Source organism: Platichthys flesus, chromosome 19 (genome assembly GCF_949316205.1).
Source record: "Platichthys flesus chromosome 19, fPlaFle2.1, whole genome shotgun sequence".
Taxonomy (NCBI): Eukaryota; Metazoa; Chordata; class Actinopteri; order Pleuronectiformes; family Pleuronectidae; genus Platichthys; species Platichthys flesus.
In genome coordinates, this window is record NC_084963.1 from 9,736,996 (window position 1) to 9,749,777 (window position 12,782).

Consider the following 12,782-nt stretch of genomic DNA (forward strand, 5'->3'; position numbering starts at 1 on the left):
GACGACCCCGTCCACCTCAGCTGTGGGAAGTGAGCCGGCCCTGTGAGAAACGTAAACAGCCCTGTAAAGGTTGCCGTGCCCTTCTCATCATGCGGTGACGGGCGGACGTGTTCCCGTCCGCCGGCAAAGACACGACAACCCCGGCAAGGTCGGTGAGCCGAGCTCCCCTTCTTACGCCCCAAGCAACAGAGTTAGCAGTTAGCTAACCTGTCAGTAGTTTGGCTAAAGTTACAGCAAAGCACCGCCTCACTTCGTGGTAAAGAAACCGCACAAAGTTGCGTAGCTGTTAAAATCTAGCAAGTTGAGTCAGTTGGGTGGAAATTTGTAAACCTGATAAATGGACACGTCAGCCAGCAAGGATACAACCGCAGGGAGCTGCCCCGAGACCGACTGTGAGTCTCACAATGATCGTCAAGCTTTTATACTGCGTGACGTGGAACAAGAGGGAGGAACTGTGTGTGCGTGTGTCAAATACTGTCCCGACAGTCGTGTGGCTATAAGACGAAATATCTTCTCTCAGCAGCTCGGTGAGTAGATTGTCAGGGTTTGGTTCGTGCACGGGGAGAAGGGAGCGGAAGGGGGGAGAGGAGACGAGACGAGAGGTCTGCTGCAGGGGAAGAGAAGAGACAGAGTGTGTCCGTCTGCAGGGGCACAGCAAGAACATGGCGGAGAGCACACACGCACTCAAGAGGCGCGCACACAGAGAGAGTGTGTGTGTGTGTTTAATAGTTTGTGCTAGATTTCAGACTGTAGCATTTATATGGCAAAACACTAAAGTGGACCTGCTGAAAGGCAGTGGTTGGCTTTGGGCAGCTTGGTTTATCCTCTACGTGCTGCTTTGTGAACTTTGTAACTTTGGATGACTGTGTGTGTTTACACTGTTATTTGTTCTCCCACAGCTCAGTGTTCAGAGTTGAGCAGTGTTCAGTGCTCACACACAGCTTCCCTTTAGTCTCAACAGGATGGTGGAGTGGGACAAAGGGACTCAGCGCATGGTTTCTCCATGAGACTGACTGGTTTAACAGCTGTTCCCACTGGTTTTCTCGTTTCTACCCTCTCAGTGTTTAGTGGATACACTTCCCTGGCCACCAGCTTGGGTGTATTCTTGTATCTAACGAGGCTTGGTTGCTTTGCTCAAGTGTTTGTCATGTCAACAGTGTGGTTTGACTTCCTTTACCCTTGCTGTTCAGACTTAACGTGTCTGACCAGGAGAGACATGTGTGAGGATATTGTGAAATAACGAGGTTGGTCTTCTACAGAGAGATGTGTCATCATACTAGTGTTGCCATTTTCTTCTGAAATTCGAATTTCTGTTCTGTACGTTGTCTGACAGGGAAACATATGACAGGGAAAAGGAGTTTCCAGCATGTTTAAAACCACGTCAGGGTTTTCTGAGATGTGAGGTGTTAGACATTTTACCACCTCCGCTGGGGCTTTTCTTGAACTTGATGAGAAAACACCCAAAGTGGATCAAGGCAGCTGAATAATTAATTACTGATCTTAAGTCAGTATTGCTGTTTTACTCTCCATGTTACGGGGCGGAATGTAACATACATTTTTTTGTAATATTAATTTAAAAATGGAATAAACAAGACTAAACTATAGAAATATGAACCAACATTGTTTACAATTGTGATAGGATAACAAAATGTCAGTAATAATGAATAGTTCAAGTAGAGTTAAAATGCTTTTTAATGTGATATTAAACATTGGTAGTTAAGATAATTGCTTACTTTGGAACATAACTTTTTATAAATGAATCTTACTTGAGAGATTGTACATATCTTGTGTGTAGCTTGACTGGTTCCACAGTTATTACTATTGGCTGAGGGTTAATTACTGGTCATATGCTCAATTGGACCCATGTCTCATATAAGCATGAGGAGTTAAGTGACGCATATTTCCAGTAATAGTACACTTATGAAAATGACTTGCTGCTCTATATTTTGACTTAATCTCACTTCACTAATGATGTTTTAGAAGATGTTTCTCCTATTTCTCAACACCAGGAGAATAGGCTTAAGAGGAAGTTCCCCAAAAAGAGGATTTGGATCTTTTTCTACTTCTATGGCAACAAAAAGTTCACCATCAGGGTTTATCCCAAAATGCGGAGGTTTGCATGGGTGTCTCCGTACAGAGGCACATTTCCAAAAAAACTCCCAGGCAGTTTGTGCAAGATGAAAAGTGTGTTTTGTAACCAAGCAACACTTCGAATGTAAATGTGGGTTGGAAATATAGAGATAATAATCAACATGTGTAGGCATGTCGTATTTCCCCCACAAATGTCGCTGACATTTTGAGTGACACTGAATACTAATCTATGACTGATTTAATCATTGAAGTCATCAGTGGATTGGTGCAGACACTGCAGAAAGTGTTTTGCTTATTTTACAGCACAGAGTTCAAACCTTAGAAACATTATCATGCAACCTTTAGCCCTCTGCCAACAAGCAGAAATATTTCAAAGGTTGGATTTTTTTTATGTCATTGCAAACTGAAATCCATAAACACCCTCTTAAACAAAAAGTTTTATATATATATTGAATGCTATTTTCTGAACCTGTAAAACCAGGTTTGGTGGACATGTGGGCTATATCTGTATATGAGGACATCTGCCATAAGGGTTTTAAATCATTTTAATTTTTATATTATGAATGCATTTTGAGTTGAAGTTGCATCAGGTCAAATGGAGACAAACTAAAAAGTGTTAATGGAAAGAAAAAGTGTCAGTGAGCAGAAAAACTGTTACTGATTGAGCTTGATTTCTTATCATTGCTTCAGTTAACTTCACTCGGTTATTGTACAACTCATAGTACAAGATTTAACCTGCCCCCCATTTGCTTTATCCAATGAGCCCTTCTGCCAAGTTTGTGAGAAGGACCTAGGCACGTGCCAATCAGGTTTTAATCAGTCAAGTCAACTGTAACAGTGGTTGATACTTCTTCTCTAGGCCCACTTCTCATTTGGTGTAAGTTTCTACTGGCTGATGTGGTCTGGGGTGTAAAGTTTTAACATTTTCGCTTTCTTTTCAGCCATAGACGTCAGTGCAACATTGTCTTTCTACCATTAAAGACTTGATGCATGAGCTCCCCTGTGCATTTACCAGCACCGTTGCATCATCTTGGTTTAAATGGAAAGGAAACGTTGCCGGCTTGCGACACCTCATTAAAACTGCACACCTGTCGACATTTATTGTCCCCAGTGTCATACTTGATACTTCCACTAGATGGCATTAAATTCCATTCTTGTGAACACAATATATCAAGACCCCATTCAGGGAATTTTTTCAAATGTGTTACAAAGGTTCAATTGGACGCAAGATGAGCCATGATGAAATTAGTCTGTGTGCCCAAGGGTCAAGGTCATTGTGACCTCACAAATGCATTTTTTCCTTGTGACGACACCCACTTGTGATCCACTGTGCATTGGGGTATAAATAACCACTAGATGGTAGTGCAACCATCATTATCAGTTACTAGTGAATAGATTCCAACTTTTCAGTAGCCTACCCAAATAGTTGGATACCCTGGTTGAAGAGAAGTGTTTCGAACATTTTAATTTTTTGTGTGTATAAGTTCACAGAAGTTCAAGAAATCCATGTGTTGAGTAAGACTGTACTATTTAGTGGCATCCTCTTCCTCCTTCTTTGAAGTAACACAAGTTCTGGCAAAGTTCTCGTAGCAGCGATGTGTCATCAACTCTTCTTTAGCTCTGCCAGTTTAACATTCTCTGAAGGATTCGTTAGATAAACCTGTAACCATCAGATCTATTTTGTGACAGATCAGCATACCCCCCACAGATTCAGCCGATAAGCTGGAAGAATTTGCGTGCATCTCAAATAGACGTTGCAGATAAGGTCAAAAAACAAACCTATTTACCTCGCAGCATGTCTCAGCAGATTGTGCTCAAGCACAGAGTCCACTGATGAGCAGTCGAACTTAATTTAAAACTTATATCTGAATGTATATGGTATTATGGCCATGGTATATGTAGAGTTTTCCTTCCTTCTTGTTGGCTTAGCAGAGCAGCCAAAGATTCATCCCACCATATTACCTGTTTGGCCTGTTGACATCTGGCAAGCGCCTCACGGCTATAAAATCCTTGGCTTGTAGGACCACAGCCATCTGTGAACTGAACTTTGTCACACCCATACCCATCCATCACCAGTCCCTCTGCCAGGAACCCACACACTTACCAGTACATTTAATGTGGCACGATGCCTCTGCAAATATTTACTGTACTAGGTGCAATAGCCTCACTGAGGCAACACATCATATTTTAGCTGTATAAATAGCAATATGAATGTCATGGTTCAGTTGTGCAATGACATTACAATTGGGTGTGACACATCTTTGAGGCTGTTGCACCCAGAGATTACTGCTGTCAAGTTGGCATGTCCACAATTGACTGCAGGGATGGCCAAGCCTTAACCGCCATTTGTCTATTTGCTAAAGGGCATGGACGCTTTTCAAATTCCATCTAACCAACCCGGTAGGTGTCAACCTGGTATAACTAATAATTACTTAGTGGTATGGGAACAATTACTGGCATGTTTGAGAACATGTGAACATTGTGATCGATTGGCTGTCTCTGGATATTGCTCAAGACTTGTTGGCTGTTAACATGTGCTGTGTCTCGTATTTCTTCACAGAAGAGCCCCAGGTGGAGGGACAAGGATGGCCCGAATATCGCTGGACTGTGCAAACTCTTTACCGGGAATCCCACTCAGTGTTCTCTCAGTGCCCATGGAGAATAAATACAAATGTCAGCAGTGTCTCCAGGTCCTGAGGAAGCCCGTTCAGGCTCAGTGCGGCCATCGCTTCTGTGTACACTGCTTCAAGCAGCTCACCAGGTAGACTGGAGATCCACCAACAACCGTGTGGCATGCAACACCCCCCACCCCCCCCACCCCAATCCTTCCACCCCCTAATGCTTACTCTTTAATTGGACATGCTTCAGCCCATCCTGTGTGCCTATCTCTGCTCGCCTCTGCGGATTATTTTTCCTTTTTTGGTGCTCCCAAGATCAGTTACTTAATGCACATCATCCCTCAGATGACTGGACTCTAATACTGATGTCAGTGTATCACAAGGATCTGGTTCACTCATGCTAAAGGTGTCCATTGTTTTTTTTTTCCTCTTATTGACTCACTGGCTGCTTAGTAATGCACTAATTATGTTGTGAATACAAGCCACTGCTATATCCAGTATCATTAGGTATAAGATGAAAGAAAATTATTGTTTTGAACAGTTTTAAAGAAAACATAAATGAAACACCAGCTTCTGTTTTCTCCCACAGTCCAGAGACATGCAGATTGGTTTAAGGTTGATTAGAGACTAAATATACAAGGCTTTCCTTCAAGATTAATAAGTCTTATCTTAAATTGACCATATCTGTGAATGTGAGTGTAGATGGATGTTTGTCTCTGTATGATCGACCCTGCGATATGCTGGCGACCTGTCCAGGGCTGGCTTCAGCTCCCCCCGCTGCCCTCAAATGATAACTAGTATAGATAATGGATGGATGGATGGATGTGCAGACCTTCACACCACAGTAAAAAAGCTCATCTGACATTTGTGTTTCTACTTATGAAAAGTCTAACAGCAAGAAGTGCCTGGGTCATGTGAACTGCTGTTTGACATGTAACTTGATCCGTGATGTGAAGTAGATGGTTTGAAAGTAACCTGATACACGTAGATTCTTGAGATAAGGAATATTTCACATACTTTCATTGATTTCCCACATTTCTGTTTCCTGCTTCCTGTCACTTCTGTTGTCATTCATTCCGGTTATCAGTTGTTCCAGTTCTGGATCAGCAGGAAACAAGCTGTTTTATTTTACCGTAAAGTCACAAACCTGTTTTGTTTATCAGTTCTGGGCCAAAGCCTTGTGAGGCCTGCCGCCAGGAGGAAATATATGAGGAGCCTATGTCCATCCTGCATAGTAATGAGGTAGGTGTACCATCCTCTGTGTAATCAGTAAACCATCTTTTACCCCCACTCTGTTTGAAAGGAAATGACTCCAGTCCCAAATTCCATTGCCTGTGATGGGCATATACTTCACCACAGCCTCAAACAATGCATCATACTCTGTCTGTCTGCTGGTTTTATTTCTGGCTTCACTGAGCTCTTTGTTCTCTTTTGTTCCTCCAGGCCTTTCCAGACAATGCAGCAGGTAGAGAAATTGCCAGTCTTCCAGCCAGGTGTTTGAACCAAGGCTGCAATTGGACGGGCTCTATAAAAGAGTATGAGGTGAAGTATAGTACTAACTTTCATTTTATTGTTGGTGCTTTAAACAGTTTGTGTTCTCTCTCTGCCAAGCCTTTATTAAACCTTGTACAAGCTTCAGTTTTTTTCCCCCTTCCCCTTTAAGCCTTCAGTTCTCTTTATGGTTGAGCAAGTTAAGCAGGGTGATCAAATTACAGAGAAACAGGAAGTGAAACTTACCAGGCCTGGAAAGTCCCTCAATTCTAACCCAGTTATCAACAACAGCTCAGCGGGAAAGTACCATCGTGTACCAAATGAGCATTACATGAAAATAAACTTTGGGAACTACTGAATATATACAGGCTGTAAGGAAGGAAACAGAAACAGATCTAGGCGATGAGACAAGTCTTTCAAACAGACTGTGGTTTGACTTATTACAGAAAAACCCTGTGAGAATCATAAAGCTGCTTTCTGGTGTGTTTGCATGGGCGTCATGTGTCTACAGTTTTGTCTCTTCTGTAAATATCTCGGTGCTGGGCAAATAAGTCAGTTTTTGTTTAGTAAATGAGATCCATATCTTAAATTCTGTGTACAGGATGTTTTATTTTGGGGTCTGTTGTCGTCATCCTATGTGGTTTTGTGACCTTGATGAGTACTGGCACAGGAAACATTAAAAAGGTGTGATGGCAGGAAATGTTTGCATATCTTTTCATTTTTGCACGTTTTGCTGAGTCGGCTCTGACTAGCCTCGCTCTCCAACGAACCATTCTCTCATTTCACAAGATGTGCTTGTTTTCTATATAACTATGGGCTCAAAGTGCAATGTAGTTTTACCACAGAGTTCATGGAACGATCACAACAGTCTGTGACACATCAACACTTATGTTTTGTTATTCGTTGGATGCGGTCTCGGGCGTTGTTGTCTTGAAAGAACTGCGCTGTCATTAGCTAGCCACCCACACCCATAACGAAGTGTTATGAAGCTGAATGTGGTGCAAGGGTGGCATAGCAGAGACAGGGATCCAACTGATCAGCCGTTAAAGATTATCACACTTACTTTGGACATCTAGTTCAAGGTGTTTTCAGTGTAGCGTGTCAGATAGTGAGCAGGCAAAGCGAAAATAGGTTAGCCTACCTGTGGCTGCGAGGCGTCAGCGTGCTGCTGTGGGTAGACATTTTGAAGGGGTCTTGCGCTTCCTGGTCAGTTGACTCCACCTCGCATCCAGCTCCGCCCCCTTTCTTTTCCCAGGACTTGGCCTTGCCAGCTCGAAAAAAAAAAGAATGTTAAATTATTTCCTCATATTTATGCTGGACTTCTTTTTAAAAACTGGCTTCTTTGATATTCACATTTTCTAGTAACTTTCTAGTTTTGTTTTCATTTGTTTTTAGGTACGATGTTTGGAGTAATATATTTATATCTAATTTCTTTAGTATACTGTTTTTCAACCACATACATTAAAATACTAAGGCATTGATAATAACAATCATAATTAGTTAATATCACATGAATTATGAGATCACTGTACTGTTCTTACCTTTGACACCCTGTTGGTGGAGATGATAAATGGATGTGTAAGAAGAGAACAACGTGTTCTTCCACATTGCAGCTTTCAGCTCATTCACTTACTTACCGTTATTGCATGGGTGTGTTGGTTATATTGCCTTTACTGGACTCTTTACACTGCACATTACTTACGTGATGGCGTTCCGCTGCTGTTACATTGCGAAACTAATAATGGACTTCTTAATCTTAATGGTTGTTTTAACAATGATTGATAAGGGTGCAGTGCCTTCATAAGAACATACAACAAAAGAACCACAGGTCTTATATGACTTTATTGAAAAACCTACAGCCCAACCTCCCGGAACACTTAAGTTCAACTGTCATTCTCTGATAAGATCACTGTAAGATAATGAATGAACTCATACGCCCTGCCTGGGAAACACAAACTGTAAGATTGCAGTGATTAAAGAGCTGTCCTGCATTTTTCAGGCTCAGCATGAAGGCCAATGCGAATTTGATCGAGTTCAGTGCGAGGCCTGCAACACCTCGATCCTGCTCTCGGACAAGTCCCGCCACAATGAGAGAGAATGTGAGGCCAGGACTCTCAACTGTAAATACTGCAAGATGACTTTCAACTTTAAAGAAATCAAGGTGAGAGATTGAGACCCTCTCAGGTGAAGGCATTCTCCATGAATGTGCACAGGCTCATTTTCTCCTCCGCCATGTATTTTAGGCCCATGATGAAATCTGCCTGAAGTTCCCATTACAATGTAAAGACTGTGGCAAGAAGAAGATCCCAAGAGAAAAGGTTTGAGCGATTTCTCAAATAAACCTCTAACTTGACCTAAAAGCTGTGTGTTTACAAAGTCCTTGGCTCTTGTATGCTATACTCAATCCTATGTTTAATGTCCAGTTTTCTGTTTAGTTGAGTCGTGCGTTGCTTGGATCTGGTTCTGTAACATTTCCTCTGTCCATTCTACCTCCAGTTCATTGACCACAGCCGAATCTGTGCCAAGTCCAAGAGTGCCTGTCCATTCAGTGAAGTGGGCTGCAAATTTGTGGTATGTATGTTTATAAAATATTATTGAGTAATTTTTTTCAATTAAACAGGTGAGCAAAAAATACTCAGATATTCTATGATGTAGGATTCTTGAACCCCCCCCCCCCCCCCCCCCTCCCTCTCACAGCCACACATATATCTCTCACCCGGCTTTTTCCACCCCGGTCTCTCCCCTCCTCCAGTGAAACACTCCCACAATAAAACATTATTGACATTTGAACATTTCTTAGTGTATACACAATGCAAATGACCACTGACTTATATATATGAAAGAAAATGCATAATTAACTTTAGAATTACTTAACAAAAAACAAACATGGCAGCAAAAACAAGTCCCCTCCCCTCTCTCTCTCCCCCCTGATTAACTCAACAAGGGGTTTAACATCATCTGGAATCCTGTGGCTGCATTTACATCGGCAGGAAAACACACCCCTGGAAGGGAGAGTGATTAGTGAGGGTTACAAAATAACAGCACAAACTACCATATATTTAGAGCGTATCTTCTTTTATAAATAAAGTTGTGGAGTTGGATTTTCTCTGCAGCTGGGTTCTCCTTTCTTAACTCCTTTTATAGCTTCTCTTTATAAAGTTATCTAATTCGAGAGAGGCACGAGGTTAAATGCAACTTTCCTTCCCTCCAAAGTAAAACCCCCTCCACACTTAACATTACAGCAGGGCAACACGAAACTGAACGAAACACCTGCATTACTGAAATTTAAATTTAAGACCTGATCACAGCTAAATGAGCTCTGTTGTTCTTCCCAGCTGGACAACGGGAAGCTCAGTGACCATGAGCACAGCAGCACCATGGAGCACTTGCGTCTGCTGCTGCCCATGGTGATGTCAGTGGGTCGGGTACGTGCAGAGGCTTCAGGTCCCGGCGAGTGGCAGGAGGACTCTGGTCTGGGCCTGTACAGGGCTCCTGAGGAGGGAGTCAGTATGGACACTGGCGCTGCAGCCTCCCCACAGTCGGTGGACGTGGAAAAGAAGGTGAGTCCCAGTCAATCTAAGGCTCTGTGTTACCCACTTTGTTCTTATTATGAGGATCTGAATGCATTTGTGTTTGTTGGCTTTTCTCTACAGGTGATTGCTTTAGAAAACATAGTGTGTGTCTTGAACCGTGAAGTGGAGCGCAGCACTGTGACATTGGAAGCTTTCTCGCATCAACATCGCTTAGACCAGGAAAAGATTGAGGATCTGTCAAACAAAGTACGACAGCTGGAGAGGACGCTGAATATGAGAGACTTGCAGCTGTCGGAGACCGAACATCTGCTGCGAGAACTCCAGTTCTGCACCTATGATGGGATATTTGTCTGGAAAGTTTCCGACTTCGCGCGCCGCAGACAGGACGCTGTTGGTGGGCGGACTCCTGCAATGTTCTCACCTGGTAAGACACCAGATTCAAAGCTCTTCTGTACATGCTGCACATCCTACGCACCCAAGTTCAAGTGGTTTGCATGATGTTAACTCTTGGCATGTGGACGGGGGGGACTTCCACTGAAGTACACCCTTGTTTTCCTTAAGGGAGTGTGCCTGTCACTCCTATTCTCAAGTGACACTGTTTTTAGGCTCTGTTTACATTCTGGATTCTTCTTCTTCGTAGCGTTCTACTCCAGCAAGTACGGCTACAAAATGTGTCTGAGGCTGTATCTGAACGGCGATGGAACGGGACGGGGAACGCACCTTTCGCTGTTCTTTGTGGTCATGAGGGGCCGGTATGACGCTCTGATGAAGTGGCCATTCAGTCAGAAGGTATGAAAAACAAAACTCACATGTTCACTCATTTAAAGCCTGAATCCCAGATGAATTAATACGTTCTCCTGTTCCCCAGGTGACTCTAATGCTCTTGGATCAGAATAACAGGGAGCACATTATCGACGCTTTCCGCCCTGATGTCACCTCCACATCCTTCCAGCGGCCGATCAGTGAGATGAACATCGCCAGTGGCTGCCCGTTGTTCTGCCCACTGGCTAAATTGGCCGGCAAGAGCCCCTATTTGAGAGATGACACAATTTTCATCAAAGCCATAGTCGACCTCACAGGCTTATAGATTTCCGGCTGTGGAAGCTGCACTTAGTGTCATGAAGACGTCTAAAATGAATTATAATGGTAATAATAATATTACATAGTAATATGCATTATACTATATTAAGTATGTGACCATAACATTACATGATCGATATATAGAATCCTATAATTGAAAGTCATGTTATGATGGAAACAATATAACCCCCACATTATGGAGGTTGATCTGTTGTGTTATTAGAATATATATATCAATGCATTCTGTTAGTGTGTAAAGCTTTCAGCAGGCTTTATGAAGAACAACACTAAAGCTCTGGGGTCTCATATATAAAACAGTTCATACAAAAAGTGTACATGCGCACAAAAGCCGGAAATAGCTTTTCGCAAAAGATTCAAATTCATAAACTGTGCACACGCACACCTTAACGCAACGTGCACTTTGTTCAGTGATTGTTTGTGAGGTGGAGGTGAAGAGCGGTTTTATGGGGTAGGAGTGATGTGATTATAAAGCAGATACAATTTTTTTTATTATAGATTTACAAACGTCACAAAGGTGATATAATCAGTTTTGGAAAGTTTATCATGCACAATTACATCAGGAAAGTTCTGAATACACAAGCAACAAAAAGCAAACCGCCACTGTTTTAAATAATTCGTTAACTACAAGTTATTGAACAGGTCTTACCTTTTGGAAAACGGCAGTCCCTGAGATGTGTGGCAGATCCTGCCTGATGTCCATGTGCCTCAAAATTCCGTGGGGGCGGAAGTGTAACATGATTGAAACCAAAGACCTCCCAATTAGTACAATTTATAAATTTTCTGGAACTTTAGACCTTCCTAAAAAAAATGAAATGAAATTCTACTAAGTGTTTCAAAACAATATTATTATGTAAAGGTTACTATTATTTCAATATTTATCCTCTTTTTACAGTGTAAAAGATTTATCAGAATTATGATTAAATGCATGTGTTTGTACTGGGAGGATTCAATCTGTGTGGTACTGGACTCCGTTCAGCACAAAGATTGCAGATCTATAGAATCTATATCAGCTGATCATCAGCATCATGTACCCAACAGTGAGAAATGAGACCCCTGGGCTATAGTTACATTAACACCTGCTGAGTTCAATAGTTCTGTAATTATAAAAAATTACAGGCTCTAAATAAATCTAGTAAAAAATATTATTTTATACATATATTTATATATATATATATATATATATAATCTATATGCTGTCAGGAATTCCTCACTGCATTTAGATACAAGGTTTTTTGAATACAGTGAAATTCTGCAACCTTGAGAGCGTTTTTGTGTCATGTAAATGGAGTAAGCCTCTATTTATCACGTGTGGGTAACGTATCAATCATCACTTATCTCTAGTCTCTTAGTGCTACACTGAATATAACCTTTGCTTTTATTACACAGGTTTTGTCTTATGAGTAGATGCTGGTTGACTAAACATTACAAAGTTACTCTAAAGCAAACAGTCATCCCTTAAATATATTCTAAGTGAATTAAAGAAATAAACTAGAATGGCACTCGGAGCACAAACCTCCGCCAAGGATCCTATCTCACGATGTTACGGAAAAGATGAAGAATTCATTGAGGATTTTGTCCCCAAAAAATTTACTAACTTGCAATTTCCAGTATTTGCGTAATCCTGCTAACAAACAAATAACAAGTTCAAACCTGGAGTCTAATCTTTTGTAAATAGCAGTTTTCCAATGTAAAAAAGACTATTATACTTTATACTTTAACTCAGTTATTTTAAACTCAGCTGTACAAGTAACCATACATCTTGATCACTCATAGTGATGATATATTTATAAAATATTCACAAGTATATTCTAAACTATATACGAGTTCTCTTTGTTCTATTTCTGTTTTCATGTATTTCTGATTAAACATTTATAGTATGTAAATTTATCACCTGACGTGTGTAAACTGTAAAGACAAATATTTCTAACAACAAATTGTGGGATTGTAT

The 12,782-nt window shown here is 41.4% G+C and overlaps 1 protein-coding gene across 3 annotated transcripts; it reads left to right on the plus strand.

The window, feature by feature from the left end:
- Positions 1-9: 9 nt before the first annotated feature.
- traf2b (Tnf receptor-associated factor 2b) lies at positions 10-11,610 on the plus strand. Of its 3 annotated transcripts, none has more exons than XM_062412960.1 (11): positions 10-148; positions 4,652-4,852; positions 5,873-5,951; positions 6,153-6,251; positions 8,200-8,361; positions 8,444-8,518; positions 8,697-8,771; positions 9,536-9,760; positions 9,854-10,157; positions 10,374-10,522; positions 10,602-11,610. In XM_062412960.1, exons 2-11 carry the CDS (start codon positions 4,677-4,679, stop codon positions 10,818-10,820), a joined length of 1,563 nt encoding a protein of 520 aa, XP_062268944.1. In that variant the 5' UTR covers positions 10-148; positions 4,652-4,676; the 3' UTR covers positions 10,821-11,610. The 3 variants fall into 3 exon arrangements, with proteins under 3 accessions (XP_062268944.1, XP_062268943.1, XP_062268945.1); XM_062412959.1 differs by lacking the exon at positions 10-148 and adding an exon at positions 407-527; XM_062412961.1 differs by lacking the exon at positions 10-148 and adding an exon at positions 614-4,491.
- Positions 11,611-12,782: the final 1,172 nt, after the last annotated feature.

Excerpts from the sequence above, each read along its gene's own strand:
- traf2b (XM_062412960.1), top strand. The coding sequence starts at position 4,677 with ATGGCCCGAATATCGCTGGACTGTGCAAACTCTTTACCGGGAATCCCA. Across the intron at positions 8,362-8,443 it reads TCAACTTTAAAGAAATCAAG|GCCCATGATGAAATCTGCCT; the intron begins GTGAGAGATTGA and ends CATGTATTTTAG. Across the intron at positions 8,772-9,535 it reads AAGTGGGCTGCAAATTTGTG|CTGGACAACGGGAAGCTCAG; the intron begins GTATGTATGTTT and ends TGTTCTTCCCAG.